General features: G+C 51.1%; 1 protein-coding gene across 2 annotated transcripts in view; it reads left to right on the top strand.

Annotated features, from left to right (window-relative positions):
- The window catches only part of EPAS1 (endothelial PAS domain protein 1), an 82727-nt gene extending 57678 nt beyond the window's left edge, over positions 1-25049 (top strand). Inside the window, exons 5-16 of one of the 2 annotated variants that reach the window (XM_035001639.1) lie at positions 1184-1302; positions 1422-1627; positions 10500-10606; positions 15676-15823; positions 16509-16723; positions 18024-18205; positions 18669-18779; positions 20123-20610; positions 21332-21458; positions 21727-21844; positions 22118-22285; positions 22825-25049. In XM_035001639.1, coding sequence (XP_034857530.1) covers positions 1184-1302; positions 1422-1627; positions 10500-10606; positions 15676-15823; positions 16509-16723; positions 18024-18205; positions 18669-18779; positions 20123-20610; positions 21332-21458; positions 21727-21844; positions 22118-22285; positions 22825-22976 — 2141 coding nt within the window. In that variant the 3' untranslated portion in view covers positions 22977-25049. Of the gene's footprint in view, positions 1-1183; positions 1303-1421; positions 1628-10499; positions 10607-15675; positions 15824-16508; positions 16724-18023; positions 18206-18668; positions 18780-20122; positions 20611-21328; positions 21459-21726; positions 21845-22117; positions 22286-22824 lie in introns of both variants that reach the window. The other variant, XM_035001638.1, reaches the window with a different exon arrangement.
- Positions 25050-25514: the final 465 nt, after the last annotated feature.

Below are 25514 nucleotides of genomic sequence, written 5' to 3'. Positions count from 1 at the left end.
CTCGGGGTAGGTCCAGACCCTAGGATATAAGAATACCTCATGATTTGTAACCCCCACCTGTGAAAATTAAAATTGGAAGGAACATCATTAAGTTTTGGAGAGATGGTTTTATAAATAATCATGATGGAGGAATGTTCTTTCTTAAAAAAAAGATTCACTTTCTCACTTTCATGTTTAAGATAGATTCAGAAATGTCAAAATTCATTTGACACAGCTTTCTGGGGATACATCCATCAGATAAATCATGGCCCTCTAGAGGTTTATGGAGGGGTGTGACTATTTGAAAACAAGGCTCTGGTTTGTTCTGTGATGCTGGCCAGGGGGCCGGAGTGTCCCTGGGAAGGTCCGGGCTGGAGATGGTGGTGGTGGAGGCAGAATTTCGGCTTGGACACGGGAGGCTCAGCCGGCACTTTCTGCATTCATCGCTCTGTTTTATGGAAAGTGGGAAAAGCTCTGAGTCAGCAGGCATTTGGAGACCACCAGGAAGGAGGCTGTGTCATTTGTCTTGGTGATTTATTTAATTCTGGCTGAGAAAGGATCTGATCCATGTTGAGTTCATCCTCAAAATGAACTTGCTCACCAAACCCAGGAGGCTTGGGCCAGCGGTCTCTCTTGAGCCTTGACACACGTCACTTTAGGGAGAAAGCTGCTGGCGCAGTGTCCCGAATACATCTGTGGTGGGTTGAAAATAGGGCGCCGGAGGGTTCACGTTTGTGAGGGACAGGGCTGAAGACAAAACAGGGGTGTCTGAGAGACCTTTCTAATCTGAGAGGTTTATCCCCTTCAGGAGATGGTGGTCTCACCCAGACTGTCCCTTGGACTTCCTGCTAGGGAACGTGGGCCTGCCCTAGGAGAAATGTGCCCAGATTACAGCTTCCAGTCCCTTGTTGCCTCGCTGCTGTGAAGTGAGCACTGACGATATGCTAGGTGCAGGGGGAAACAAAACAGTGTAACAACCCTCAGAAGCTTAGACCCCAGTTGGGGAGACAAGCTGGAGATGAGAAAACATTAGTCCCCAGGCCAAGATGAGACTCAGCATTCATGGCAGGCGACTGGTGCTAAGGGAGCAGATCAGTGGGAAGTATCAACAAGGCATTACCCAGAAAAATAGCACCAGGGCGCCTCTTCTGAATATAAACATAAAACCACAGTCAACCGGCGCCCTCTGTTCTTCCCCATCCAGGCTCTGGTTTCGGGAAGAAAAGCAAAGACATGTCCACAGAGCGGGACTTCTTCATGAGGATGAAGTGCACAGTCACCAACAGAGGCCGGACTGTCAACCTCAAGTCAGCCACCTGGAAGGTAGGATCACATCAGGCCTGGGTTGGAGTTCCCTCTCCACCCCGCCCACATCCCACAACCCCCTTCCCCAAGACCATGCTCTTTGGCCCCGCGTCTGACCCTCCATGGCTGGTCTCCAGGTCTTGCACTGCACTGGCCAGGTGAAGGTGTACAACAACTGCCCCCCTCACAGTGGTCTCTGCAGCTACAAGGAGCCCCTGCTCTCCTGCCTCATCATCATGTGCGAACCCATCCAGCACCCATCACACATGGACATCCCCCTGGACAGCAAGACCTTCCTCAGCCGCCACAGCATGGACATGAAGTTCACCTACTGTGACGACAGGTGGGGGCCCGGGAGCGTGTGTGCCGTGGCCGGACTGTCTTACCTGCCTCTGTGTGTGTGTGTGTGTGTGTGCGCGCACGCGTGCACGCGTGGGAAAAGTATGGGTCTCGGGCATTGCTGGGTACAAGTTTGTGGACGTGTGTCTCTGTGTCATCCCATCAGTGCAGCTCAGGGGCTCCTGGTCCCATATATGGTGGTGCCCCATTGAGGCAGCTTCAGGGGCTGTCGCCAGAGCGGTTCTGCTGTGTAGCTCATTGTTGATTGTTGTGGTGTGGACACAGTTCTCCACATATATGTCAGGCTCCTGAGGAAACTTCCAGGCCAGTCTCCATCCCCAGGAGACCGGAGTCTGGCGATCTCCCTCAGCACTCGCACTTCAGAGGCACGCTGGGAGCTTCGGGGTCTGGCCTGGAAACTGCCCCACGGTTGCACGACTTCCACTGTTCTCTTCCACTAATGAGCTCTTCTCTCAGCCTTTGCTGCTTCTCTGTCACCTCCATTCCAGCCACTGCTAGCCTAATTTTGAACGCTTTTTGATAAAGGAAACTAAGCTAGATTCTAACCCCCAAAACCAGGCCCCACTGGAATTCTCCTGTGGGACAGTGATGTGGTTCAGAGTATCAACTCTGGCGAGATGACCTAGGTTCAAATTCAATAGGAGATGTTTGGCATGAGCAGTTATTCTTACTGCAAGTTGTTCTTTATTATAAAGTTGTAGAAAGAGTACCTAAGATTGCACGTGCCCCTTCTTAGAACTGGCTTCCACTCGAGGCAAAGTCGAAGGACTTTTAGGATCCTTGAGTCATTCCTGTCCCCTTGTTTTGACCACCATGGTGCCAGGACCCAGGACCCAGGCAGCAGGTCAGTCTCTAAGTAGAAGGAAGTGCTCTAACCTCATAGGGAGAAGATGTCACATATGAAGACTTTTGTCCTGGAACTCTGACACAGCATTGATTACAGTGCTTAATAGTGTTGTTATTGGGATCAGGATGAAGACTGGAGATAAAGATTGTCCCAAAGGCAGGCACTAGAGAAATCCATTCTGTGTGTAAGGTCATTCCTCAGATGGAGACTTTGCGTTCAAATGAACATTGTGGGTGGCAGACACACTTCTGTAATGTGCACCCCTCTCTAGGCTCTCAAGATGCCACGGGAAATCCCACTGTGTAGCCCACAGGTCTGGCTGGAGGATGGGGCGGCGCTGTAGACACCTTCATCCAGCCCGGAGCAGTGGCTGTGGTGCTGGGGATGGAGCGAGCACCTCTGAGTGAAGCTCAGCCCTCATGTGGCCCCACAGCCCTGGGGAGACCCTGCAGTCTGAGAAAATGACTTACCATCTCTAGCTAAGAGAAGACAGGCATTTTTTTTTAAGCTTAAGACTTTGATTCTTGTTAAAGAGCAGAAAAAAAAAATCTGGAAAGCATAATCTGAGGTTGTCCTCCATTCATTACCTTGTTTTGAGTGAATTTCAGGTCATTTCCTGAAAGCAGGGCTGCTTGGGATAGAAGAGGGGACAAAGACAGGAGGAACTGTCCCAACAGTGGGCGAAGAGGAAGCGGCCGCGGAGCGGGGAGACCCCCGCGCGGACTGCTTGCCTCGTCTGGCTCAGGGCTTGCCAGCAGTCGGTACTGGCTTGGATGAACCTGTGATTTAGGACTTGGTGACTCAGGGTGTGGAGGGCGATACTGCGTCTCAGTGCTGCTGGACACACTGCATTTTCAGCAAAATCCTGCCTTTCAAGAAACCTAATTACACGGCCCCAACTCGGAGTTCGGTGGTGCTGGAGGGATGAAGGCAGAGGCGCTTAAATACACAGAATGCTGTGCCTCACGGAAGCTGTGTTTAACCGATTAGCAGATTAGTTAACAAGGGCACAGACAGGGCTTAGACAGTTTATAAAGTGACTATTTTAAGTCCTTAATCCCTAAGTGCTATTTCTCTATTGCTTTGTTGAAGACTGGGACTTTTTTGGTTTTGGTAGCTTGTTTTGTTTTCGCTTTCATTAGAATGGGGTAAGGTGTGCATACATGCGCCCACTCTCTCTCTCCCTCCCTCCCTCCCTCTCTCTCTCTCTCTGTCCCTCTCTCCCCCCCCCCCCTCTCTCTCTGTCCCTCCCTCCCTGCCTCTCTCACTCTCCCTCCCTCCCTCTCTCTCTCTTTTCCTCTCTCTCTCTTTCTGTCTCTCTCTGTCTCCTTAATACCCTTCTAAGATCAATGCTTCAAAAACCAACTTACATACGATAGCTAATCAGGGGGGAGTGCTTTCCATTTTCGTTAAATCTAGGAATTCACTAGATTTGATGACATCTAACACACACTGAGGGGTGATGATTTCTTACAAGGGGATTACTCTCCCATAAGGAGAATTGAAAGAATTTGATGAAAATATAAGGCAACTGGAATCCACAAAATCACTTTTAAAGCCAGTTTAGCACTTTTTCTTCAATGTATGAAGACCACAGACATAATTAAAAAAAGAAAAGGGTCATGGAGAAAAGGGAAGGGAGAATGGAGAGGGGAAGGAAATAAAACAGAAGAGAGAAAAGCAGGCTGTGGTCTTGCATTGAACTCTCAGGTTCCCAGAGTCGCCGGAAGCTGAAACAACCAGCTCTGGAGCATCTGGAGTTGAGTAAAGGCATGCAGGTGACTCAGAATGCATTTGTCCCGCTTCTCTCTTTTTTTTTTTTTTTTAAAGATTTTATTTATTTATTTGACAGAGAGAGACACAGCGAGAGAGGGAACACAAGCAGGGGGAGTGGGAGAAGGAGAAGCAGGCTCTCTGCAGAGCAGGGAGCCCGATGCGGGGCTCGATCCCAGGACCCTGGGATCATGACCTGAGCCGAAGGCAGACGCTTAACGACTGAGCCACCCAGGCGCCCCCCGCTCCTCTTAATCAAGGGTCAGAGGACCGTATTAGGTCTCCTAATAATTATCTAAAACATAGTAAACATTTTAAAAAGTAAATTCTGTGACACTTCACGTCTGTCACATTTACGTGTATGTGGTTGACTGCTCTTGACCAGGGGAGCAATGTGGTGGCAAGGCTAAAGGAGGATGTCCTAATTATCACTGTGATCCATGATGAACTGTCTCCATTTATGATTCACAGAGCCGTTCTACTCCCTTTCCTAAAGTACTGAGCAACCAGTGAACAACCTGGTATTTACTGAGCACGTGCTCTGTGCCTAGTTAATCCTGTGCCAGAGACCATTATATCAAAGAAGTAAAAGAGCTTTTTCTTGACTTCCAAGAGTTTAGATATTGAGACACCAGCCACCTAATGAACCACAGTGAATGGTACAAAATAGAGCATTCCCTTCCCTGAAAAGGGGGAGAGAGGTTATTCCCAATAGTTTAACTCTAAAATGGGGGTGGTTCTTAAATTCATGTGGAGGTGCCACCTAGTGGCGAAAGAGAGTTACTGTGAAGGCAGCCGGGTATCAGGGAGGATGGGGCTGGCTGCGTGATTCATATAACCCCACTGTGATTTTATCAGTTGTAGGAGTCTTCCTGTTTCTGAGAAATAAAATATCCATGCAGATTGTGTAGAGAGGATCGGTATCAATAGGGAGAAAACGGTATCACGGTTAACAGTGAAAATTTCAGATTAACAAAGCGGATCATGTAATCTTTACAGTTAGAGAAGCTGAAGGCAACCCTGTTTTGCCGTTGGATTGAGGCCACATAGGGCATACTAATACCAGAAGTTTACTAAATCGGGTAAGTTAAGATGCCTGCGTTTCAAATTCTGTGGCTCAAATTTATGATGAATTATTATTCAAAGAAGTTGGGAAGAGTACAGATAATAGTGAGAGAAGAGTTGGGGATCATAAAGAGAAGTCCAGTGAAGAAAATTATAAGGAGCCATGAGTTGTACGATAAATACACATCAAAACACCTGGAAGGCAAGAGTTTTGAAATCTGAGAAGAAGATAGGCTAACTTCAGGCGAATTCAAAATAAAAGATTATACGCTTTCATTGCATAAGGAGATACATTTAATAAATTATTTTTATTTTACCTTTTTGTAGAGGATGGGTGTCATTTTAAAGTCCAGACTGATATTTCAGATTAATACGTTACATGTACTTTTTTAGTTTCCTATATAGTATATTCTAAATACTTTTGCAGATCTACACATTATTAGCCTTTCTGCACACGTCTTATATGAGAAGGTATAGTGAATTTCTCTAGATCCTTGAGTTAGAAGAAACTTTAAGTGCTCTCCTTGGGCATCTGTGTCTCCTCCAAATGGCAGTGTTCTGAAATCAACCCAGAGTTTGAGCACATATATAAGAAATGCTTACATATTATCCTGTCTAGTCTGCTCCAGATACTCCTGGAAGAGGCAGCTCTACAAATTCTCTTTGCAGTTTATTTCAAGGTTTAATCGACCTCATAATTCAAAAATTATTCCTTCTACATGATCTGCTCCACTCTTGCTACAGTTCAAGGCAACCTTCTGCTTCCTGCATGTGCGGGCAGCTGTGGCATTTGGTGGCACTCAGAGCAGGGTTGGTCCCGGATTGAGCCAGGGCAGTCTTCCTGGGTATAAAGTACCTGTGACACCTGTAACACATCGCCCCAACAAGATGAAAATGGATTGCCCCTGAACCACAGAGCTGGTTTTATAGACTTCATGTACCCACATGACATGTGAAGAAAACACAGGGCTTATAGCAGAAAGCCTTGAAATCTGAGTGAGTGACTAGTCTGGGTAAGATTAAGGAGATGCTGTGCCAAGGCTCATAAGCACCTATAGAAACCCAAATGAGGTGCATCAGATTGTTGCCCGGGAGAGACCATCACCAGAAGGGTAAAAGGAAAGAAAGCAGACTTTCATATAAGCACAGTATATTAGCAAATGCGTTCTTTGGAAAACAGGTGGTTACAAAGTCCTTAAAACTTGTATCCTCTTAAAGAGTTTAAAGTACTCTTCTAGCCATCTTGTTGACATGATGAATTGACGTAGCAAATCCTTCACGGGTGTAGGGAGCAGGGGTAAAAGCCTCGGCCAGACCTTGCTTGACTGTAGGCAGTGGTGGTGGCAGTCCGTGCACGCGGCGGCCAGGGCCCGCGTGCACCTGCGCCTTGGTGCTCTCCCGGGAAGAGCGGCAAGCCGTCTTAGCTAGGCCTTTGCTGGACTCCCGCTGCCCGTTGAGGCAAGGGCATGGACACTGTAGCCAAGAGAAGCGTTTCCTTCCTGGCATTCGGGCACAGGGAATCCATGCTGAAAAGAGCCTCTGAGCACCTAACGGTAAAGAACAGTTGCAGGATGATAAGTAACTATCATTTTACGTTAGGAGGACATCTCGAATTCTCAAGTCCGAAGCCCGGTGGTCTGACCCGCATATTTACTCGGCGTAACACTTCAGAATATAATGACCCTTTTCCTCTGTATCTTCTGTTCTCTTCCTCTTTCGTCTCTCTCGACCTCCTACAGCTGCCCGTCGGTGTCTACATCTCTCTCCTCACCTCGTCCTTGATCTCTTTCTTCTTCCACTTCACTGTTCCAGAGTGACCTCTATTCTTGCTTCTGAAATCTGGTAAATGAAGCCCTTTTACATTTCCCACTTCTCGAAAACAGAACAGCCTTACTGAGTTGACTTTAAATTTATGGGTGACCCCAGACTGATTTTTTTTTTCCAGTGACTCAGGGCTCTTAATTAGAAAGAAAGAAAGAAAAATTCCCTGCCCCTGATGGAAAGAGCAGATGAAATTGTTATCACAGCCCAGCTCCGCAGGCTTCTCTGGGACCCGGGGAAATCAGCAGGGAAGGCCCTTGTGTGCTGTAGGAGCTGACCCTATAAACAAGCCGGGTTCATTAGCCTCCCAACTGGCGTCTGCATGCCTGCAGATGGAGGCGAATGACCATTAGCTTCAAGTTGGGGTTTCCTGGCTTTGTGAAGTTTGACAACTCGAACGTTCTTCAATTGTGTTTGGGGTATGTGTATTTCCCAGTTTTTATAGTAGTCTGTTTAAAGGAATGAAGAAGGAGACATTAAATATTTATTTTAGTTGACAAGATAAATGAAGGCCACTCCTGGGAAGCGAGCTGGCGATTCTGAAATCTAGGTTTGTTTGTGCACTTCCAAAACATGCCCATTGTGTGCCTTTGAATGCTTGGTACAGTAATTAGATTTTAAAAATGTTTTATTATGAGGCTGATTATAATAAACATTTACTTTGAACATTTTAAAGATTCTAATCTTGAAAGAAAAGTTCATTGCTTCAGGGAGTGGTACCATATCTTTTCCAGAATAGCCTCACTCTGGAGGGTCTCTAGAAAATTCTAGCCCTGCCCGGGAACAGAAGCAATGTATCTGGCAAATCATCAAGCCTGTTAATGGCCAGCTCACTGTCAGCAGGCCCCGCTGGTACAATTCCTCTTCCCAGGCTTAAGCTCAAAAGGCACTGGACCGGACAGGAAAGCTGTTTGGTTTCAGAGAAGGAAGGGCCAGCACTGTTCTACCGTCTCCTTACTCTGCCCCAGTCTCCACCTCGCTAAGGTGCCGCTGGGCACCAGCCCCAGGATCAGGCTGCCAAGGAACGTGAGTTCAGAGACCTCTCTGCTCCGGGTCAGGTGAGGGGACAGATCCTCCTGGTCTGAGACCAGCCTGCTGGAGCAAGCAAACTACTGGAATCTCACTGGAAGTCTCCACCAGGCTGAATCAGCTGAGGTCTAAGCAGCTCAGCCCGTTTGGGCTGCCCCTTGTCTGACAAAGTCTTTCACCCCTAAGTTTCACTGAGGCAGAGAATTTTTCTCTTCTCTGACCACACCAACACCAGGCATAAGTTCCAGGATGAAGAAAGGATGGATTGAATATCGCGAGGGGTCCCACTGAGAGCTGTGTGCATGAGTGTGTGTGTGTGTGTGTGTGTGTATGTGTATGCGTGTGCGTGCACGTGCACGTGCGCACTGACGTTCTAGGAGAGAAAGTAAAGTTTTATTGCCCAGATCCCTTAGCAGTGCTGGGGAAGGCAGGGCTCTGGTTGTACCTTGGGTCCTAAGAGAGACTAGATCTACCAGTCAGCCACTCAGGTATTTACTGAGTACCCCTTGTAGGGAAGGCCAAAGAAGGAAGTGGTCCCTGAGTTCAGGGGTTGGCAGCTGAGGATGTGGGTAATTCTCTGTGATGTGGGTTTGCCTATTAGGGCTTCATGAGAAGGAGACGTCGCTGAGGGCTGGCGGAATGAGAGGGCTCCATGGAGAGGGTCAGGCCATGAGCTAGCCTTGCAGTCATTGGGGCTTGGAGAAGAGGGGTGATGAGACAATGTCAATGCTCTGCAGCAAGAATGGGTTTGCCAGGTGTGGGGAACTTCGAGGGGAGCGGTCTGCCAGGGCACAGGATGTAAGACACGCTGCAGGTTAGCCAAAATCACATTGCGTGGAAATTGGAGACCAGATTCTAGAGGGTCCTGGAAGCTAGGTGGACTGTATTTACTCTGGATCATGGTGACGATAGTGGTCGATAGCAGTTGGTAATAGGGAAAGCTGTAGATGCTTAAATGGGGTGGGGCAATAGGGAAATAGGATTTCCATCCTATTTTAGGATGATTTATTCTGGCAGACATATGCAGAGGTCCTTTGGAGCGGAGAGAAAATAGGGACAGGAAACCAAGGAGACCCTGCTTCTGCTCTCTGCTTTTGCTTTCCCTTCTGTGTTGTTAATTTCCATCGTGGATAAATGACAGGGCTGGACTCAGAAGTCATACATTCTGAAATAGAGCTCATAATCATAAGAGTATAGCAACACTTGTGACTTGTGGTAGGCCAAGTAAACAAGACAATGAGCCCATTAGAAAAACTGCAGGAGACAGCAAAGCTTATAAGACATTTAGGTGTGATGTGGGAAAGTGGCTAATCTGGTGGTTCTTGGGTGGGGCTTCTTTATTTTAATGATTCTGATACAGAGCAAAGAGTCCTAAGTGTGAAGTGATCCTTCATGGTTCTCCACATTTGTCTGTTTTCTGTCCGCTTCCTATGAAACCTAGACACGTTATAGGAAGAAGAAAGGGACATTTGGGACGGCCGGGCCCTATCGTTTCAGAGCTGCCCATTTATCGGAGTGTAATGAGGAAGCACATTTCTAATACCTTGATTTTATATTTCTTCCTCTCAGCACTTCCTCCCCAACCCCCTTTCCTTGAAATGGGGAGGGGCAGGTAAAATACCATGGAAGGCAAGCCCACTGTGCAAGAAGTACCTGAGGTCACCAGGCAGGACCTGAGGAAAAGTACTCAGAGGAGTAAAGATCAAACAGACAGGGCGGGCTCTCCTGCCCGGGGCTCCTCCTCACTTGCTGCTTATCACACAAAGGTCGTCTCGACACTCCTCCCCACAGAGACGACACCATTTTCACTTTTCATTTGTATCCCCCAGTAGTAACATAAGCTTGATCTGGTGATCTAGAACTCTGTTTTTCATTCTTGTTCCGTCCCGGGACACTTGTGTGGACATCAAGCAGATTGTCTGCTCTCCCTGGATCTCCCTCTTCGACAAAAACCAGGGGGTGGAGGGTGTGAGAGACCCTTCCAGGGGTTGGTGGGTGTATGTGTATATTGGAGGTGGGGGATAGGGAATCCCCTGACTCTCCAAACACGAATTCAGGAAGTGCAGGAAGAGTAGGGGTTGGGTGGAGCCTCAGTTGCAGCTTGACCACCATGTTTTTTTAACCTGGATGAATGGGATGACCAGGAAGCCTGGAGTGTTCTCATCTGAATGTATGCATTTTCCTGCACAAGAGGACGCCTTCTGGATTTAGCTCCTCGAGTCCCTGCCCACATTCATATAGTCTCTCTTCCCACATGCTTGGGTTTTTTTGTTGTTGTTTATTTGTTGTTTTTTTGTGATTTGTTGTTTTTTTAATTCAGAATCACAGAACTAGTTGGTTACCACCCTGAGGAGCTGCTTGGCCGCTCAGCCTATGAGTTTTACCATGCTTTGGACTCCGAGAACATGACCAAAAGTCACCAGAACCGTAAGTTCCTGGAGCACCCTGTATCTGTGGCTCCCTTGTATCTGTGGAATATGGCCTTGAGTGAGGTGTGACCAGTGAGACCAGAGAAGACCTGCTTCCCTCCTTCACAGAGCCACCATCTTGTGTGGCAGACAAGACCTGTGCCCTCAGGATGGTTAGAGATCCGGGGCAGCCACCAGCCCAGATGACAACTTCACGCAAATTAGGAAAAGGGCCCCTTCCTCTGAGGGGACACACCCATACCACGGCCCGCAGCTTAGACAGTGGAAGGTGGGCTGAATCTCAGTCCCCACATTCCATCTCCACCCAGCGCCCCGTGCGGCCAGCAGTTGGACTGAGTTCAGTCCACCCAACACAAGAGGACACATAGTCAACTGGGTTGTGGGCTATAGAAGCAGGTACAGCCGAGAAGAGGAGACCTGGGAGAGTTCAGGAAAGGAAAGCACAGAGCCCTTGAGCTGGACCTTGAAGGATGGGGGAGGGTGGGGCTCAACAGGTGAAAGTAGAAGGGCAGCAGCTTCACAGATGTGTTGAGGTAGGCCCCGGTTCTCCAGCGGCTCACTTGCTGGGTCAGAGAACTCAGTCTGAGGCTGTCCAGGCAAACCAGCGGTGGCACATGGACACTGTGCTCTGCAACTTTTGAAAGAAAACCTGAGTTATGAAAGGATCCTGGAACAGCACTGTCCAATAGAACTTTCTGCAAGGGAGATGTTCTACATCTGCATAGTCCACATGAAATGTCTAGTGCACCTGAGGAACTGAATTTTTAAAAATTTAATTTTACTTTAAATTGCCACACTTGGCTAGCGGCTACCCCACAGGACAGGGCAATTCTAGTGCCTTCACTTGGCCATATTCCCAATGCAGCCTTCCTGTTTGCAGGCGATCCAAGACATCCTTGAGTCCATGCCGCCCGTCAACATGCAAGGACTCTGGGTCGATAGCCCTATACTTGGCCCACTGGGGGACATAGAAATTTATAGGATTGCTCCCCAGCGGAAGGAGAAGGAGGGTTGTGAACTCTGTGGGAGCAGGTGGCTCATCTCTTTAGCCTCAGTATCTAGCATAGCGTTTGATAAAATGTGGGCACTAAGTCCGCAGTAAACCCAAGGGCAACACACATATCTGGGAAAGAATGCTTCAAAATAAGTGCTGACAGTGGTGGAGACAGAGGTGCCGAGAAGATTGTAGGAGGATTAAAAATGGGTAAGGTAAGTCTAACAAGCTTGCCGGTGGCCCTGCTGGTCTTGGGCCCCCAGGGTTAGCTGTGGCTTGGGGTGGCAGTGGAGAAAATGGAGATGCTGCTATCTGTCCACCATTTCTAAATCCATCGTCTACCCTAAGGTTAGGACAGCTGAGTTCAGAGCAGCCAACAGATTAGCAACCCCGTAAACTGTATGTGAGCGCAGTTCATATCCTCTGATGGAGTGAGAATCTTCTCTAATTTCTCTGCTTTTTCCTCGCGGCTTTGGGGTTTGAGCTAACCGTACAAGAGGGCCCCTTATGATATCTCAGAGAAGTGTTGGCAAAAAACCAACCAACCAACCAGCCTAGATTCAGCCCCATTCGGGGACCCTGAGAATGCGGGAGGGAGGTGAAGTGCCTTCGTGTGCCCGTGGATGTGACCCAGCCCTCGCCTGCCCCAGCTTTGAAACTGTGGGATGTGGTGCCAGCTTTCATGCCGGGATTCCCCATGCTTTTCTGTTACTCGGTAGTTCTTGCTCCCAAAGTCATCCCAACACTGTGACTCTGGGACCTGGGCTCTGGCCCAGCTGACCCACGGATTTCCCAGGGCCTGGCTTTCTGGGCCTTTCCTCCTTTACATGTAAAATTGGGGAAAAGTCCAGCTTTTTTCCTCAGCCAAGGGTGAAGTCAAAGCAGGGGACAATAGTAAAAGTTTCTGGGAATTCCTGGAGGACAGTATTATACTCTGTCTTCTGGGGTAGAAGGGCTGAGGAAACTGCTATCAAAAGGAACAAAAATGATGACTTCTCACTGGGCATAGAAAAAGGATTTTCTCCTCCTCCTTAAAAATCTTTGACCCCTAAAACAGAGCTGGGATAAAAATTTGTCATATCAGTTTCCTGCTGACTCCAGGGGGAAATACGGTGCTTTTTATTGAATCCATATATTGAAACATTAGGCACACTTAAAGGTAATTCACACCCAAAGAGAAATCACAGGCTCTCTTCTTCCCCTGATGGAGCCAAGTAAAGCTGCCCTGAGCTCAGCGGCCTCATACCCAGCCTGCAAACCCAAATCCAGCAAAGGGAAGTCTGTGTGGGTTGGAAATTGGGTTAATGCCAGCTAAAACAGAAGCATCTATTTCTGTCTCTCCACCTATGTGTGTGTGTGTGTGTGTGTGTTGTTGGGTTTGTGCAAATAAAGTTGTACCACAGACTCACACTAATGCGGCGGGATAATTGGAGGTCCAACTTGGAGGCTAGTTCAGGTTTATACACCAGCATCCTGAGTTTCCACACGAATGTGTGTTTTAGCCTGTGAACGTTTACTGTCGAAATGAGTGGGGAAGCTCTGTCCTCCAACCAGATTTAGATAATTGAAAGCCATCATTTCCAAATGGATTAGTAATTTATACATCGTTACTGTCGGGGGTAGGGGCTGGGGAGAGTTGGGGGGGCGGTTTCTCTTTGTTGTGTGAGGACATTATGTGCTCTTAGGAAAACAAGATTAAAGGCCATAAACGGCCTATCTGCCAAGGAGCAGGCCCCTCACCAAGGCTGGCATTAATGAACAGATGGTTAGAAAGCAGACGTAATTATATTGTACTGTCAGAGCAGGCCCTCGCCTGCAATCACTAGAAATGCAGTTAAGACCTTTGCTCGCTGTACTGCTTAATCAAAAAGAATAGGAGCCCTGAACTTTGTCTGCATTAAGATCCGTCTAAATAAGTTAACTCCAGGCACTTGAAATTGTGCAAGAATTGTTTCTCTGCAGCAAGGGGGCCTCAGTGGGGCACCTCCCCCCAGGGAGGACAGCAGTGATTTCTTTGGCCGAGGGGCCCATGACAATGCAGGACCACAGACACAGCAAATCGAGGCTTCCCAGTGAATGGCGGCCTGGGAGTCGTAGCCAGAGAGTGCGGGGCTGGGAGTGCCATTGTCCCACTCAGAGCGCGTCGCTCCTGTCCTGCGTCGTGTTAAGCAGGTCACAGTCCCCCTGGCCTTAGTTCCTTCATGTCCAAAGCAGGTGACATCTATCCTCTCTGCGGCCCAGTATTGTGTTCAGAAAGACTAGACTAGGGTGATACGCCACTTTGGAAAAGAACGTGGCAGCTTCTTACAAAGGAAGCATGTACTGAGCCGGTGATCTGGCCACCGCCCCTCTAGCTACACCCACAATATGTGTCCATACAAAGATGCGTACACCAATGTTTATAGCAGCGTTATTCGTAATAACCGAAAAAACTGAAAACAACTTAAACATCCATCTACAGGTGAATGGATAAACCAATTATGGTACCTCCATACAATGGAATACAACTCAGCAATAAAAAGGAACAAACCCCGAATACCTGCATCACCCTGAGGAATCTGGAAAACATGCTGAGTGAAAAGAAGCCAGACACAAAAGAGTACATGCTCTTGTATGAGTCCACTTATATGCAGATGGAGAGAAGAGCAACATATAGTGACAGAAACCAGATCAGGGGTAGCCTGGGACCAGGGGTGGCGATGGGGATGACCTGGCAGGAGGCCTAAGGAATTCGGAGGTGGCGGACTGATGGGAAAGTTGTTTACCTTTGTGGTGACAGTCGCATATACATTTGTCAAAACTCGTTGGACTGTGTCCTTAAAGTAGTTGCATTTTTAAATTGAAGGTAAACTAAACCTCACTGAAGTTGATTTTAAAAATGAAAACCAAACCACGAAAGCTTAGATTGGGAGTCTCACATTTAGACTGTGATCCTGTCTACTGTTTCCACTGAGGGGCCCTTTCAGCAAATTACCCGGGAGTTCTCAGCCTCAGTGTCTTCAGATGTAAAACATGGAATCGTGATAGACACCTCATGGTGTCATAGCGAATTACACGAGCTGATGGTAACACTGATCCTTACGGACGACTTATGTGCCAGGCAGTTCTAATTGCTTTGCAGCAATGAGTTCATCTTGAGGCAGTTTTGAACCCTGCAAAGCACTGCACACAAGTAAGTTACTACTTCCTGCACCTTGGAGGTAGGTGCTTGTTCCATTTTTGAAGTGGATAAAATGTGCCCAGAAGAACATAAAGGTAAAGGACCACAAGCGGCCTTAGTAGGAACCAAGCTGCCCTCCTCAGCCTCGCAAGCCTGGTGAATGGGGAGGTGGCCCCCGAGCCTACCGGGAGAACGGAGTGCAATTCTCCGTGTTTACTGAGAATCTGGATATTCTCCCGTGGGGCCCCTCGCAACGTTCTCTACAGTCCCGGGTAAGAGGTGGCTTTTCCTATACAGCATTTGTCCAGGACGTTCAGTCCGCATTTCTGCACCTGATCAGCGAGCCAGGCAGATGTGGTCCTCAGTGTGAACAGCTGTCGTATGCCGGCTAGCTAATAAGGAGCATTATCATCATTACTATTATTTTTATCCACACCTCGTTTTGCAGAGGAGGAAACCAAAACTAAGAGGGACTGTGCTTTTCCCAGAGTCCCCAGGCTAGCAAGATTTCCTAATGCTTCCATCATGCCTCTTCCAGTTCTCTGTGATTTGAGGAGTTCGGAGGTAGGATTCTGAAGAATGAATTCCCAAGGAATGAAAGTAGATGGACAGTTCGGAAAACTACCAGAAATTCTAACATTAGTAGACTTTAATTGAAAGAGATTTATTGATTCCTTTTTAATGGGAGCAGATGAAGCCTTCTGGACTGGGCAATGTGGGACACCTTCCCAATGCTTTCTTACAGTAAAAGAAATGTTAATGAGCATGTAGAGTAATCTGGAAGAGGAAAGAAGTCACGAGGAGGTCCTTGTGTCCCGGTGCCCGGTCTTGTCTGTTTCCCCGTAGACCGCCCTCCCCATGAGGTCTCGCTCCCCAGCCTCCCTGACCTCAGGCTCCGTTTCTCCTCCCCTAGTATGCACCAAAGGGCAGGTGGTGAGCGGCCAGTACCGGATGCTTGCGAAGCACGGGGGCTACGTATGGCTGGAGACCCAGGGGACAGTCATCTACAACCCTCGCAACCTGCAGCCCCAGTGCATCATGTGCGTGAACTACGTCCTGAGGTAAGCATGTGAGGGCCGCAGGGCGGGGTGTGCAGGATGCCTGAGCTCCCCGGACTGAGGGCAGCAGGCCGAGGGAACGCACACCTGCCCAAAGCCCCGCACTGCCTCTTGCGAGCTCTTTGTGCCAGTCCTTAGGACCTACAGGATTTTCATGGCTGTCTCGGGAACTGTAGGACACCTGGGGTTGCCCCTTCCCGGTGATTTTTTTTTTTTTTTTTTTGTCTGTGTCTCTCCCCGCCCCCCCATCTGTCATCTGTGTCATGCCTCTGACCCACGTGGGGAGGCAGATAGCATAGTTGCCACTTAATGAGTATTTTCTGAACGGGGAACAAGGAAAGAGATATTGCTTGGGCTTCCCGGGAGAAGATGTAACAGCTTCACTCCATAGTGCCTGGGGAGAAAGTTGGAGATGGTCACCGCTAGAGTAAAACGAAAACCTAGCCCTCACACCTGCGTACACAGTGCAGTGCACGCCCAGAGACATCCATATCCGGAGGGCATGCTCGGGCTTGCTGCCTCCGTGATTCCAAACTTCACTGTGCGGTTCTTTACAAAGTGCTGGCACGGCGTCCACACCCGTGTTTTCGCCTGAGAGGGTTGGCTGTCTGGCTTTCCGTATGTCCGGGGGTATAACAGGATTTTGCTAGAAAATGTGGAAGGTCTGAAGCACCTCTCGTCCCATCAGTGAGATCGAGAAGAACGACGTGGTGTTCTCCATGGACCAGACGGAATCCCTGTTCAAGCCCCACCTGATGGCCATGAACAGCATCTTTGACAGCAGTGGGGAGGTGGCGGTGTCTGACAAGAGTAACTACCTCTTCACCAAGCTGAAGGAGGAGCCCGAGGAGCTAGCCCAGCTAGCGCCCACTGCAGGAGATGTCATCGTTTCTCTGGATTTCGGTGGGTGCTTCTGAGCTGAACAGGGGCCTGCTCAGCCCTCTCTGGGTGGGGAGGAGGTTCTTACTGTACCAGGCCTCCCTGGCTCAGGGGTTCCTCAACCCCTGCCCCTTCCCTGGCCCTGTGGATCCTCTGTCGGAGGCCAGACTCTGTGCTGAGTGCCATCTGGCGTGGAGTAAGAGGGTCCTACTTCAGACTCTGCAAAGTGCCAAACGGGCGGGGGTTCTGGGGGCTCTCTCCTGAGGAGCCAGGGGATTCTGCAGCACAGGCGGGGGGAGTCTGACATGAGGGAGGAGGGGCAGCAGGAGAGATGCTCTGAGGCCGCTGCCGTGTTTTAACAGAGAGGGTGGCTCTCTCCTTGGGCCTTAAAGGACAGATTGCTTGTTTAGGGAGAGGGCCAGGCTGAAATGGTAGGAGAAATAATTCCAGAAAAGTGGAGGGAGAAAAGATGCTGGCCCAGGATGAAGCCCTTATATGCACTATTTCTTTAAAATGCTGGCCTGTCCACGGGGTGCCTGGGCGACTCAGTTGGTGAAGCATCCGACTCTTGATTTCGGCTCAGGTCATGATCTCAGGGGTCGTGAGATCAAGCCCCATGTTGGGCCCGGTGCTGGGCATAGAGTCTGCTGGAGATTCTCTCTCCCTCTCCCTCTGCCCCTCCCCCCACCCTGTGCACATGCTCTCTAAAAAATTAAAATGTTGGCATGTCCAGATGTGTGGCCCCAGGCAGAGTTTTCGGCCCTGTCCCCCTCCCATGCTGGAAACACCTTCGATGTGTACCTGGGAAGCCCCTTGTTCCCAGGTTGTGACCCCCATCACCCTCCCCGGCCTCCCGTGCCTGCCCCAGGGCTAGCAGCACCTCCCCCTGCTCACCCTACACTGGCTTGGCCTCTTTGGAAGTGCTCTGGAGAGGCCACACAGGGATCGTGACTTCAGAAACCGTAAAGGGCAGTGGCCCCGGGACGCGAAGTCTTGCAGTGGTCCTGTGTTGTGGCAGGACTGAGGAACTCTTACAACCTCCTCCTCGGGGACATTCCCGACCCCTTGTCAAGGAGGCAGGCCCTAGTGCCTGTAGTCTCTGACAAGGAAATGCTCCAGAAGGGCGCTCCCTTCCAAGGAAGGCAGTTCGTTGCCTCACAGTCCCGGTTCGGGGCCCGTAGTTGCAGCGGGGCCTCGGAGACTGAAAGCCCCAGGCATGCTTTCCGACCCTCTGAGGACCTTCCGTGCACCCTCTGGGCTTTCTGTGCCCGGGGGTAAGGCCAGGGGTTATGGGTGGTAACCAGCCAGGCCCTTGTCTCCACAGGGAGCCAGAGCTTCGAGGAGGCCTCATCCTACGGCAGCACCCTGCTGCCCCCAAGCCAGCCGTGGCCCAGAGAGCCGAGGAGCCAGAGCGAGCCGGGGAGCCTGCCCGCCTTCACCGTGCCCCAAGCGGCGGCCTCCGGGAGCGCCACCCCAAGTGCCAGCAGCAGCAGCAGCTGCTCCACGGTGAGCACCCCGCCTTGGGGTGCAGACATGGAAAGGGTGGGCTGCCCCTTTTGGCTGCTGCAGGATGGCCGAGTAGACGGCCCACCTAGGAATATGGCCCGGAGTCCCCTAGGGGCGTGGGGACACTTATTGCCCGCTGTTCCAGCCGGGTGCTCTCACTGTGTGCACCCCCATCTAAATGCTAAGTTCCTTGAAGGTGGGGGCTGAGTGGCACACAGCTTTGAGCCCGTAGCTTAGGCACCGGGCAGGGCCGTCACCGTCCTGCTCGGGGCAGAGAGCTGTACGGTTTCTGGAGCCCCGCCAGCCACGGCCTTCTCGTAAGGAGGGGTCCCTGTCCACATACTTGTGTCTCAGACTGGGGATGAATCTGGGAGTCTAGGAATGTACTGCTCCTTTCACCTTGGACTTCTGGTGAGAGCAGTGCCCTCCTCTTGACTTGGTCCCTCTCCTTCCTGGCCCCCAGCCCAGCAGCCCCGGAGACTATTACACATCCCTGAATGATGATCTGAAGATTGAAGTGATCGAGAAGCTCTTCACCATGGATACAGAGGCAAAGGACCAGGGCGGCACCCAGGTAGACGGGCCGTGCCTGCCCGCTGGTGGGTGGTGAAGGCTCACACCCGTTCTTGCAGCTGCATCCCTTTGTTGCAGAGACCAGTGGGGGCACTTGGCCAAGGTCCTGATCTTACATGGGAAGTGGAGCCTGGGCTAGTCCCCTTCTCCCACCTCTGTCCTCTGCTTTGCAGGCCCATCCAGCTCATGCACTCTTTACTGAGGCCGGGTTTTCATGTGCACCAAGAAAGCAAACTACCTGATCCTTTCTTAAAGAAGCCCTATGTTTAAAGAGTAGATCCGGAACTTTGAGAGGTTTATAAACCACAAGGGACAATTACTCTCCTCACAAACACATTCATGTTAGGATTCTGGAATAACAACTTCTATTTTAAATGCATCTTAGAAGGACCTCTGACAGATTTTCATTTACACACAACTTTTCAGGGATGCACATGGGCAGTGTCCTTGAAAGGGACTGGTGTTCCTGAAAAATTACAAAAACAGGGACCAAGTGGGTGGATGTTTAAGGCCCCCTTTGTCTTAGTTCCAGTTCTTCTAACGAATCCCCTTGCTGCTCAGCCGGTCTCTTTGGCCTGCCTGGTGCAAACTCCCGCAATTCGGCACAACTTCCCTACTTGAACCCTTCCTGCTCTCTCCTCGGAACTCCTGAGGGGTCCGTTACTCAGGACTTGATTCTGTCTGCTTCTCTTCTTCCACGGTGCAGTGCATCATCACTAAGCTGCACACTGCCTCCGCGCCACCAGCGAGGGCATCATTTTTGCCGTGGGCTTTTAGGTACACCCCGTAGTGCCCGCCAGGACACTGGGAGCTTAAGCACGATGCCCGAGAACTTTTGTGAAAGGCTCTCTGCCAGCAGAGCGCTCTTACTCTACAAGCAGGCCACAGATGAAGCCGGGGCACGCACTTTGTGCTCACACCTGTGCGGGAGAGGAGGACAGAGCTGTCCCTGGCTCCCCACGAGCCACCGTGTACACCACGGGCCTCAGGGGCAGCCTCACTGGGGCCACAGGAGAGAGGGTGGGGTTTGGACAGGAGACGGGAGAGAGGGAGGCGTTTCAGGTGGGGTGAGGCAGGGTCACCCATGGGGAACGTGCAGGGACCACCGAGTGGAGCGTGGAGATCTGGGGCACACACTGAAGGGGGCGCAAACCCCTAGAAAGGCTAGCATCCCAGGCCAAGAGACAAATCTGAGTTTTCTGTTGCTGGGCCACAGGGATCAAAGGCTGTGCTAGAGCAAGGGAGGGACACTGCTGAAGGGAAGGGGTGCAGGAGAGGGAGGGCACAGGTGGGGCTGTGAGGGATGGACGAGGGACCGTGCCTTTGCCTCTGCTCTGTCCTCAGACGGACTTCAGTGAGCTGGACTTGGAGACCCTGGCACCTTACATCCCCATGGACGGTGAAGACTTCCAGCTCAGTCCCATCTGCCCCGAAGAGAGGCTCCTGCCGGAGAAGCCGCAGTCCACCCCCCAGCACTGCTTCAGCACCATGACGAACATCTTCCAGCCGCTGGCGCCGATGGCCTCCCATGGGCCCTTCCTCCTGGACAAGTATCAGCAGCAGCTGGGAAGCAAGAAGATAGAGCCTGAGCACCAGCCCATGTCCTCCATCTTCTTTGATGGCGGGAGTAAGGTGTCACTGCCACCGTGCTGTGGCCAAACCAGCACTCCTCTCTCCTCCATGGGAGGCAGATCCAACACCCAGTGGCCCCCTGACCCACCATTACATTTTGGGCCCACTAAGTGGCCTGCAGATCAGCACACGGAGTCCTTGGGGCCATCACTGTTGGGCGCCCCCCTCACCTCACCTCACCTCTCCATGTTCAAGAAAAGGTGAGCTTCCCTTGGCTGCGTCAGCAGAGGCGCCCACGGCAGGCGGTGGGGGGAGCTCTGGGGCCCCAGAAAGGCTCCCTGTTCCTCCCCTGCCACAGCCTTCCCTGTGCTCTGAGGGTGGAGGCCTTGGGGGAATCACCCCGAGGTATGTGAGGACACATTTCTGTCAGGGCCGAGGCAGAGAGAAGGGGCCTGCTGAGGGTCTCCCTGCAGACCGGGGCTCATCAGCCGAGGCACAGATGCACACGAGCATTTGAATGACTCCTCTTAGTTCTCTGCTGGAACCCTGGTTGAGAAAAGCATAAATGGTGCCCTTGCTTCTCCCCTGCCTGTGGGCTGTACCTGGTTCCACGGCAGCAGCCTCCCCGGGCTCCTCCCATCGCCCCAGCAAGGCCCGTGTCAACCCGTGGGGCGCTCGCTGGGCCGAGTCACGGTGGTCGATCTGGGGCTTCTCGCTCCCTGGGGCGCTTGCCCATCGTCACTGGGGAGCGACAGGGCAGAAGACTGAGATCTTCAAGCCCAGCGTCACCCACTGTGCAGCCGCAGATGAGGCTGCCCGGATACAGCTGGGCGGGCGGGCAGATGTGGAGGGAGGTACAGGTCACGTGAACCATCAGCATCTCAAGCCCACTGCGCCTCCTCTGGGACTCTGAGCCAGCACGGGCAAGGAGGGGTGTGGGGCCCCCAACTCCTTCACGGCTCCCTCTCTTGGGCTCGGCAGGTCTGCAAAGGGCTTTGGGCCCCAAGGCCCGGATGTGCTGAGCCCAGCCATGGTAGCCTTGGCCAACAAGCTGAAGCTGAAGCGACAGCGAGAATATGAGGAACAAGCCTTCCACGACGTGAGCGGGGTGAGCCACCTGCCTGGTGCTGTCTGGGTTCCCTCCACAGCCCCGGGGGTGGGGGCGCGGCTGGGTGTGGAGACAGGGCTGAGGGCGGAGGACGGGCCGGCCCGGAAACTCTCGCAGTGGCTGTGAGGGCCCAGAGAGCCTGCCGGGGGCAGCGGGGAGAGGTGTGGATGGGGCCTTTCAGAGAGCACACCAGCCCCCATGCCGGCCCACCCTACCCCCGAGTCCGTTTGAGGACCTGGTTCTCTGGCCTTCTCCCCTCTACATCCAGGGCAATCCGTCAGGCAGCAGCACTTCGCATCAGGTGTGGAAAAGGATGAAGAGCCTCAGGGGCAACGTGAACTGCCCTCTGATGCCTGACAAACTGCTGAGCGCAAACCTCCCCAGTGGTAAGCAGCAGCAGGCCCAGGCCTCCTGGGGGGCTGCGGGGACAGCATCTGCAGGGGCCCCTCTGGGTTCCTCCACAGGCCTTGGCCAAACAGGACAGGGTCCCATGCCCCCCCCTCCCCGGGCACACACCCACCTCCCCCTTCGCACTAGGCTCAGATGATAGAGTCAGGAAGTGCTACCTTTTGTGAAGGAAGGGGGCTTCGGGGGGGGGTTTCAGTCTCTCCCGTGCCTGGGCCTGGCACTGCCCTCACTTGCTGGCATTGGGCTTTCAGACGAGTTCACCCAAAATCCCATGAGGGGCCTCGGACAACCCCTGAGACACCTGCCACCACCACCCTCTGCCGGGACCCCTGGGGAGAACGCCAAGAGGGGGCTCCCCCCCCAGTGTTATGCCCCTCCGTACCAGGACTACAGCCTGCCATCGGCTCACAAGGTGTCAGGTGAGTGCGTTCGGGAACCTCCGGGCAGCAGGGCTCAGCTCGGGACGAGGAGGGGACTGCCGCCCTGGAGGGCAGCTGCCTTTCCCAGAAAGAGTACAGCAGGGGCTGCATGCCGTCTGCCCCCAGAGTTCTAGAAGGGACATCCAGGGCTCTTTGGACCGACGAGTCCCCAAGCCCATGTCTTCTGCTCAGGGTTTCAGGGTGCCATATTGCCTACTGCCTCCTTCACAGCAGGGGCATCGCTCTGCCTTCGGGCGGGAACTGAGCTGAGGACATGCACAGAGAATGCGCTGCCACGAGGTGGCCTGGAGAGTTCTGGGAGGGTTAGCCACCGGACGCCCCCCCCCTCCTTCTACCCTGGACTGCCTGTGTCTGTTCCCATCTTACAGACCCTAGATACCATCCCAGAAGGGTTGCTATTTGACATGAATATAATCGGTGGCTTGGGGGAAACATCCCAGAAGCCCTCTTATGGAAGAGACCCTTTTTGGAATGTTTGACTGAGAGCTTTAAACACACGGTACCAACCATTCTTTCAGGCATGGCCAGTCGGCTGCTCGGGCCCTCCTTTGAGCCCTACCTGCTGCCCGAATTGACCAGATATGACTGTGAGGTGAATGTTCCGGTGCCAGGAAGCTCCACGCTCCTGCAAGGAGGGGACCTCCTCAGAGCCCTGGACCAGGCCACCTGAGCCAGGGCTCCCCCCTGGGCGGGCGCCCCCACCCCCCGCCCGCACCGCCCTGCCAGCTTCATTCTCTACGTCTACTTTTGCAACTAGGTATCTCTAACACCAACACACTTTTTACAAGATGTACCTACCTGGCGAACCTGCCCACGTCACCAAGTAGTGGCCTTTTTCTAAAGATGCTCACTTTAGTAGCTGTATTTTTAAATACACCGTTGTCCCTGCTGTGTTTTATTCTGTCAATGAACATGTTCTTAAATTTCATAAGATTTTTCTTTCCCCAACTTTGATTACTTCTAATTTATATTATTCATGGGTCCCTCTGTCTCGCTCTCTCACACACACAGTATCCATACTAACGAGTTTTGTGTTACGTCTGTTCTCTTGTCGGGAAAGCTTTGGCTTCATTTAACTAAAAAAAGGTTTTGTTGTTGTTGTTGTTGCCAAAGAGAAACAAAGTAATTTTGCTATCCAAGCTGGATTTTCGTGGCCTGTTCCTCTCAAAGCCTTTCTCCTTTCTTTCTTAAAACTAATCACCCTATGGTAAATTTCCATCTTTTTTCTCTTCTTAAGCCTACCTTAGCTCTAATCTTGACACAACTTTTGGGAAAAAGAAATGTGAAGGGTGAACTCCAGCGTATGTGGTTGTCTGTGAAGGTTGCGCAATGTGGCTTTTCCCTCACTGTTTGGGGTTCTTCTCCCGCATTGGGTGGATTTGTTTGTTGATTATTATTCAAAAACATAACTGAGTTGTTTTTTTTAAAAGAAAACATATCTGGGTTAATGTGTTTATCATATATATGGGTACTTTGTAATATCTAAAAACTTAGAAATGGAATCCTGCTCACAAAATCACTTTAAGATATTTTTCATAAGGTGTTGGTTTTCTCTCTCCTGGTGTTGCCGACACTGCAATCGCTCGGCACTCCCCTGGGCCTGGCCTAGCTCTGCTCAAGGTCTCTCGCTGTTGGCTTTTTGCTCTGGGGATATGCCATGGGCGTGACAAACAATCCAAGACGTGGAATCATGAAGTGTTGGGAGCATTGCGAGCTGTCTTCTCATGTTCTATATGTATTATGTATGTATGTATGTATGTATATTATTATTGCTGCCAAGAGGGTCTGATGGCATGTTATGGGGTGAGGGTGGGGCGAATCTAAGGGAGGGGAAGTGCTTTAATTTTTCTTCAGATTTTGTTGCTAGCCCTTCAAGTGCACTGAGCTATGGGACTCCAAAGGTCTTTCACGTGGCACATTTGGATATTTCCAGAATTACCATGAGATGGTTTCAGTGGGAATTCAGGAAAGAGAGTGAGGATTCAGAAATGGTGCAGTGATCCAGCCCACGGTCCTCCCAGCTTACCAGCCCGGAGCACATGGAGCTGGCCTGAGGGTGCGGAAAGGGGGTGTAGCTGGTCCTGACCAGGCCCGCACCCCTTCTTCCGCCTGCTGGTTGGCCCCTAGCCTCAGGCCTTCCCCAAGGTCTGTCACCTGAAGTGACTTACACAGGTAGGAAGCACTGAAAATCAAGTGTTCTCAGAGCACTTTATAACCCACTGGTTAAGAGGGACAATACCTTTTGGTTTTTAATTACCAATCACATGGAACTCTTCTGTCCTGGGTACAATGAGGAAGTTTCTAGAAACACACACAAAGCACGGCAGGCCAAGAATTTGGTAAAGCTGGATGGACTTATTGCCAAAAACACAACAAAAAACTCAAGTTCAAAAGAAATCTAGGAGAAAAACGACCTGGTCACTGCCTTGACCAAATCACACTGTAGCACCACCGCTTGGCCCCACGCACGGCGGCAGAACTTGAAGGGTTACTGACGTGTAAACGCTGGTGTTTGATTTCCTGTGTGTGTTGCCTCAGCATTAAGGGCATTTTACCCTTGCAGTTTTACTAAAACACTCTGAAAAATATTCCAAGCTTCATATTAACCTTACCTGTCAACGTAACGAGTTCATGAACATTACTGTATTGTCAAACTCCTACTGACAACATTACTATAGAGGAGCTTAACTTTATAAGGAAATGTATTTTGACACTGATATCTTATTAAAGTGTTCTGATCCTACCAGTGCTGGTGGCTCTTGTTTCGTGGAGAGTTGTCACAGGCTACACCGCTGTAAAGTAAAGCCTCTATTAAATAGTTCACAGACAACGCACGCGGACCCTGAGCTCTGTGAGGCAATGGAGGCCAGCCGACAGGAAGGAGAGAGCAACATGAACGCTGGGGAACCTGCTCAAGACTGGGCGCCATTGTTGGATCAGCCATATTTCCGCCTAGTTTTCTGTCTGCCACTGGGCCCTTTCTCGTATTCGGGGGGGGGGGGGTTACCCAAGGATAGAAGTCACGGTCGTGCTTTCAGAAGGCTACATGAACCAGCGTGAGAGCTGTGCTGGTCTACACGTAACAGTCTGCACTTCGAGATGAAGGTTTGAAGGGGCAGCCTGGGTACTAGCAGTCAGGGAGGACCTCAGTGTGGAGGTGGCAGGGCTCCAGTGGGGCCTTCCCAGGGAGAAGGTAAAGGTGGGAGGG

The sequence above is a fragment of the Mirounga leonina genome, unplaced genomic scaffold (genome assembly GCF_011800145.1).
Source record: "Mirounga leonina isolate KUSES-001 unplaced genomic scaffold, KU_Mleo_1.0 Mir_125, whole genome shotgun sequence".
Lineage (NCBI taxonomy): Eukaryota > Metazoa > Chordata > Mammalia > Carnivora > Phocidae > Mirounga > Mirounga leonina.
The sequence above is the reverse complement of the archived record's forward strand: the minus strand, read 5'-3'. Positions and strand labels throughout refer to the sequence as shown.